The sequence below is a fragment of the Vigna unguiculata genome, chromosome 7, assembly GCF_004118075.2.
Source record: "Vigna unguiculata cultivar IT97K-499-35 chromosome 7, ASM411807v1, whole genome shotgun sequence".
Classification (NCBI taxonomy): Eukaryota; Viridiplantae; Streptophyta; class Magnoliopsida; order Fabales; family Fabaceae; genus Vigna; species Vigna unguiculata.
This window is the reverse complement of record NC_040285.1, coordinates 925,287-932,361: the sequence shown is the minus strand read 5'-3', so window position 1 is coordinate 932,361 and position 7,075 is coordinate 925,287. Positions and strand designations below refer to the sequence as shown.

Genomic DNA, 7,075 nt, shown 5'->3' with positions numbered 1-7,075 from the left:
TCAATTCATTAATCTAACAAATAAAATATCAATATTTTCAACTTTTACATGTTATAACCTTATTAAAATAACATAACAAAATACAGTTAATCTAAATATACATTTTGTCAAATATTAATCTTAAAAGTCATTCGAAATCATCAAAGTAAGACTAACTTTGTAAAGCATTGACCATCACTATTAATTTAATTTCAACTTAGGACTAAATTGCATATATCAAATCCAAAATTGGTACCATCTACTACTATTTTAAAACTATTTTGTATCATTACCTAAAGTAGAGGTACCAATTTGAACAATAAAACATATATAGATTGCTCAAAAACTTAAAATTTAAAGTGTTGGTGTGATGTTGTGCGGTAGCCTTCACCATAGAGTGTCAAAAATGCAAATCAGTGGGTGGTGAGCACTACCTAAGTGGCGTTGAGCACCAGGGACACATACAACTTTGAGAGCATTTTAGCTTCAGGACATTGAGTAGTGTCATCTAGCGCTGAACACTGATCTTTACGAGACAAATGGTGTTGAGCGCCAGATTGTCCTATGTTTTTTTTCCTGTTTTCCTGTTTTGATTTCTTTGAAGATTTTGTTCATGTTTGAACTGGATTTTATAGTTGTATTACTTTAAACAAAATTGATAGATGGTTGTGAGCATGTATTATTATGATGTGGTTGAAAGAACATCAAGGAAAAGTTCTGTGGTGGTATTTTAGTGTATGCTTTCGCATAAGGATTCAATATGGATGTATCATTTCTCTAATAACTACTCATATTTAAGTAGAACAAAGTAGGTTATGTGGTGAAGAGAAGAAGAAGGTCCTAGTCACTGACTTGTCTGGTACTAGGCGCGAATGAAACTTGCTTTGTGAGTGGTTGGATAATAACCACTTGTGTTGCAGAATTTGGGAATAGTGAACTTGCTTGGTCCTAAGCGCGAATAAGACTTACTTTGTGAGTAGTTGAATAATAATTCATTGAAACCAAATTCTGTAGAGTTTAAGAATCACCATATGTGCACACCAATAATGAACTCGAAAATAATTAAATTTAGTGTCAATTATATATATATATATATATATATATATATATATATATATATATATATATATATATATATATATATATATATATATATATATATATATATATATATCATTGTTTTGTTTTATTAATATTTAATATTTTGTTTAATAATTTTAAACTATTAAATAGATGTTACTTTAACGCTCAAAATAAATTTGATGATATATTAAAAATCCAAAATTCTTATCATGAAAATAATAACTATTTTAAAATTAAGTTTGAAACAAACTATAAAAATATATATTTATAAATGTAATTCAATTTTTTAAAATGTTTTTTCTTAAAAGTGAACATGTAAAATATATATGATTATTTTATATAAATAAATTATATTTTTATTCATTAAATACTAATTATAAAAAAAAACAAATTTCATAATTCATTGATCTAATTAATAACATTATATTTAGTCACACAAATATTACATGAAACAGTTAAAGTGTAAAAAGATTAATCTTAAAACATATAGAAAAGATCCAATTAGTGACCAACTTACTTTTTCGTGAAATCCAATTTTTTTTATAATTTTTAGAAATCATTTATAACTTTGCAGACAAAAAATACTATGATTCCATTAAATCTAAGGAGACGAATATTACGAGAAGAAATACATTAAAAGAAAAAACTAAACTCCTCGTCACAAAGAATAGGTCAAAAAGACTCTTTTAATCAGTTACTTTAATAAAATTTAAATAAAAATTTATTTTAAAATATTATAAATTTTTAATAACAATATTTAATTTAATATATTTTTTTAAAAGGTAAAATTCCCGACAAGCGAAAAGACTAAGAGATCACTCTGTAAATATTTGTAATTTTGCAATTTTTTTGGAAAATAGGTTTTGTTTGTGAAGATTTTCTGCGAAAGAACAAGTTATTATTATTGGGCAATTTTTTATTTTTTATTTTTTATTTTCTCAAGTTCTTACGTGTTGGGATTTTTCTCTATTTTATAATTAAATATATATATATATATATATATATATTTATATATATATAAAATCCGATGCTGGGTTGTACTTTGCAACCCGAAATTTATTTCCTCATTTCTCGAGAAAATAAATTTTTATTCATGACACTGAGATTCTCTTCTACAATTTACTCTCACTTCAATTTCTTCCCTTCTCATTGTTTGTTTCCATTGATCTCCCTGCATCCGCGTCGTGGAGAAAGCGTTGACCTTACTTAGACTTGTTCCTCCAATTCGAAGTTTTGATCTTTTTCAGATTTCGATATTCGAACATGTTTTTTAGTCAAATGGGTCTCTTTCAAGTCTTCACATTGTTCTAAATATTTTCTGGCTTGAAATTTTGCTTCTGTTTGTGTTTGTGTGTGCGATTGGTGGTGGATATGGATTCCAAGGATGCTAATGGTTGCATCATCGATAAACACAAACCTGTGGTGGTTTCTTCTTTGCGGAGTGAAAAGGTTGAAGATCATGTCAACGGAGATGATGATAGCGATTCCAATTCTTTGTTGCCTCCTCGGAGAGGCGGCATGTCCAGAAACTGTGACAAGACTCGCCGGAAAGTGCAATGGAATGATAGGAATGGAAACAAACTTGCTGAGGTGTTGGAATATGAGCCTAGGTACCTTTTTTTATCAATTCGGTAAATCTTGGCGAATTTATGTTGGCTTCTTTGAATTCAAGAATTGTTATTTTCTGTTAGATTTGTTTTCTCTTTTATTTCAAATTTTATGATTTGGATGTTCTAATGTTTATAACTGAAACATTTATTGCACACTAATTGACTGGTTCAGTTTTGTGTTGTTGTAAGAAGAGGAAAGAAGTTGTTGACATGTTTATTTTTTTTCTTCCAATTTGGGGCATTTGGTGAGTTTTTGCTAAATCTTTGCTGTTTAGGGTGGTAATTACAATCTGTAAATCTATTTAGTGGTTTGTTTTTGTTGTTAAATCTTTCACTCAAAATAAGTAACTCCTCTTGAATGAGTTAATGAACTCTGTGGAAACTTTGGTATCTGTCATCTTCATGTTCATTACCCTTGATTTGGTCTGCGGAGGAGTTTATGCTGATTATCACTTCTTTAGTTTCTTTGAAATTACCTATATTTTATTTTAGGAGTATTTGGATCAGCATAAGGTAATTAAACGTCGAAGTCTCTGTCAGAAGGGCAAGTTGAGGTTGAAATGTGAAACTGATATATTTTATATTTATAATACTCAGAATATTTGTGTGGTGGTGATAGTTAATGGTTGCTTGGTTTTAGTGTTTCGTTAGAGGTTCTTTGAACCGGTGCATTCCTCTAATATAGACATTTTTGTTCCTCTTTTTCCTTTTCATTTCACTATTTTGGTGTTGGACTTTTGGACCTTTTCTCAGTACTGACAATTTCCAAGATATGAATTTGGAACTTGAGATCTTGTTTTATCTTCTATCAAGGAATAAGTCAATTTCAACTTAATTAATGGCTTTACCTTGTTTTATAGAAAACAATTTTTAGTCTTGACTCTTGATTTTTACTGTTTTTTTTTTTGTTAAGAAAAGAAAAATCAATTTCAGCTTAACTCATTTGTTTATGTTGTCTTAGGATCTTTAGAACTATTGGTTACTCTCTTATAGGTTGGCATGTGTACAGTGTCATGGCTTACATTTGACATCAGATCTTAGTTTGATTTAACCTAATAAATTTGAGATCCTCCTGCTTTCTACTGTTGAGTTTTCGTAGGACTTGGTGTAGGGCAGTTTATTTTATGAGTATCTTTGTGTTAATCTGTAGATGGTACTTTAGATGGTGTTTTCTTTGAAATGTACCCAATAGGCTTGGAATTTGGAGGGCTCTTCGGTTCTTTCACTTTGTGTCACCCTCTTTGACTAACTATTATTCATTAAAGCGAAGTATATTTTGTCCTCTCTTAAGGGTTACCCTCTCCTATTGACTCACAAGTTTCTTATCTCATGACATTCCTCGAAAAATATACCACTTACTCCTTTGCTTCATAGCAGTTATAGCAAAGTGAAAAAGATTAAAGAACATTAAATTAAACTCTAAACTAAAGATTTATTTTCTTAGACTTACAACTTTGTGTGCAGCAGACTTGTAACATACTAGCTAAGTGATGTTTGAGTTTTAATTACACCCACAACTTTTAGGATTTGCATGGAATTTGATATGCCATAGCCCGTCTTTTAAAATTACATTTCCGATCCCTACATTTTTTTTTTCTCTTACCTAAAGGAATACATGTGAGGGGCCTTTCAACCGCCTTTGAACTCGTTAATGCTGATGATGAATAAGGAGGTTGAAAGGCCATTACATGTATTTCCTTTCTTTAGGTAAGAGAAAAAAAAAATGTGGGGATCGAGAATGTAATTTTAAAAGATGGGCTATGGCATATCAAATTCCATTTCTTTAGGTAAGAGAAAAAAGAAATGTGGGGATCGGGAATGTAATTTTAAAAGATGGGCTATGGCATATCAAATTCCATGCAAATCCTAAAAGCTGTGGGTTTAATTAAAACTCAAACATCACTTAGCTAGTATTTTACAAGTCTGCTGCACACAAAGTTGTAAGTCTAAGAAAATAAATCTTTAGTTTAGAATTTAATTTAATGTTCCTTAATCTTTTTCACTTTGCTATAACTGCTATGAAGCAAAGGAGTAAGTGGTATATTTTTCGAGGAATGTCATGAGATAAGAAACTTGTGAGTCAATAGGAGAGGGTAACCCTTAAGAGAGGACAAAATATACTTCACTTTAATGAATTATTTAGTCAAAGAGGGTGACACAAAGTGAAAGAACCGAAGAGCCCTCCAAATTCCAATCCTATTGGGTACACTTCAAAGAAAACACCATCTACAGATTATCACAAAGATACTCATAAAATAAACTGCCCTACAGTAAGTCCTAAGAAAACTCAACAGTAGAAAGCAGGAGGATCTCAAATTTATTAGGTTAAATCAAACTAAGATCTGATGTCAAATGTAAGCCATGACACTGTACACATACAAACCTATAAGAGAGTAACCAACAGTTAACTGATGTAGATGATCTTTGGAGGGATAAACCAATGTGTGAATCTTTCAAGGCCCTAAACTCCAGTTTGCTAAATTTTTAATCTTTGATAATCAGTGATGATTTTAATTGTACTACAAGGAAATTGTCAATGTAAGTTGTTGGCACTAATTAGGTTAATTTACGAACCTTTGTTCTGGAAATGATGGGCTAATTAGAGGAAGAAAAAGTAGTGGACATGCAGGCTAATTTTGGTGATGAAGTGTGCATAAGGTGTTTTATTTTGACACAGACTGGAAAAAAATGAAGAGAAATACGGATTTATGTGAGTTCTGAGGTGGAATTTCATTTTTCTCTCACTCATGAAGAAGTTGAAAAGGATTCTTAAGAATAACCTATGATGTACTGAGGTGGGATTTATTGGTTACTGTACTTTGTTAGTGAGACTAAGGAAACACTATTAGGGGGAAAAAACTTATGTTCCTATTTATATAGGATAGGTTACAAACATGATTGCATCTGTTGACGAGGGTAAACTTATGGTGATACCTACAGAAAATATAAATTACAGGGATAAAGCTTGTGACATATAGAAACCCTTGGGGAAAAGTAGAAAAAATTAATATGGAATCATTAGTTTTAAGGATTTTTATTGATACATGTAAACAGAAATATATCATAGAAGCCATATTGCTTGAAGTGAGCAACTGTTCTCCATTTCAGATAAAATATACTTTCTCATTTTGTGTGTTTTCTTTATCTGCTGAACTCATTCGGATGTGTAGGAGTTGTTCCTATGCTGGTGGGGTTAAGGATGTGTTAAACTGTACTAAAATATTATTTAAACTCTTTAGTTTAATTTCAACTAAAGAAAGGCAAAGGAGGAAAACAGTAAGAAGAAAAAAGTAAAGATGTTTCCATTTTCTGTCTGTGTTTTTGGGATAAAAGTTCAATGCATATGCAATACAACTATAATGTAACAAAATGTAACTGGGTGTGACAATCAGTCTTATGTGGATCATTTATTTAGATAATACAATAATTCTTTCCCATTTGGTCTCTCATTCTGTATGCAGTGATGTCAGTGATTCAGAAGATGAGGATTCAGATTCTTGCATCTGTACAATAATGTAGAAACCATCTTGATAATTGTCTCGAACTCTGCTGGATCAGGGGGCATTACTATGGCTTGCCAGCCCTGACTTTGAACAAAACTTGACAACTCAGCAGGTTTGATCTGTGTTTTGAGGTGGGATCAACAGTCCAATAAACCTAGACAAGCAGCTTCTCATGTCTACCTAGTGTATCCATTTCACCTTCACTGGGTTTTGAGATGATTTCATATACGGACTTTGGGGTGAGTTCTCGGATGTAGATCAAGTACACATGATAGAAATGTGAGTGGTGATACCTCTGCACTAAATTTCTTTTACCACCGTTTTCTAGTTGAAGAGGAGGCACCTTTATTTAATATTTCCTTTTGTTTTTTTGTTCCCCAATGTATGGAACAATTTTTCATGATTTGGGTATTCATTCTCAAACAATTATGCTGAAACAGTCCTTGTGTACTGCTTGCCCTTTGCTGTCGAAAAATTAGAATAAGCATTTATATTCAGTTCTATTTATGTGAATCTACACTTACATGTGTTTGACTTGACAATAACTCTTATAGAAGTTGAGTTTTATCAATCGGAAGTTATCTTGAAGAAGATCAAGTCTTTATTTTTTTATAAAACTGAAAAATTAATTGATTCTTTGTTAGATTTACTTTCTTTTTTTCTAGGTCCAACATGAATACAAACATAAACAAAACCTCCCTCCAATTTTATTTATGCATAACTATTGACAGCAAAACACAGGATAAGAATTACACATATGACCACTACTCAGTCATCCCAACTTGCCCTTACCAACTTGTTGAAGGAATAAACATAAGAATCAAACTTCATGCTCCTCTTCTATAATTGATGTCCACATACAGGGTGCCAATATTATATTGTAATCAACCATGTGATTCC

The 7,075-nt window shown here is 31.2% G+C and overlaps 1 protein-coding gene across 1 annotated transcript; it reads left to right on the top strand.

Moving 5' to 3' along the window:
• Positions 1 to 2,373: 2,373 nt before the first annotated feature.
• On the top strand, positions 2,374 to 6,746 carry LOC114192484. Its single transcript, XM_028082218.1, has 2 exons — positions 2,374 to 2,672; positions 6,134 to 6,746. Exons 1-2 carry the CDS (start codon positions 2,434 to 2,436, stop codon positions 6,189 to 6,191), a joined length of 297 nt encoding a protein of 98 aa, XP_027938019.1. The 5' UTR covers positions 2,374 to 2,433; the 3' UTR covers positions 6,192 to 6,746.
• Positions 6,747 to 7,075: the final 329 nt, after the last annotated feature.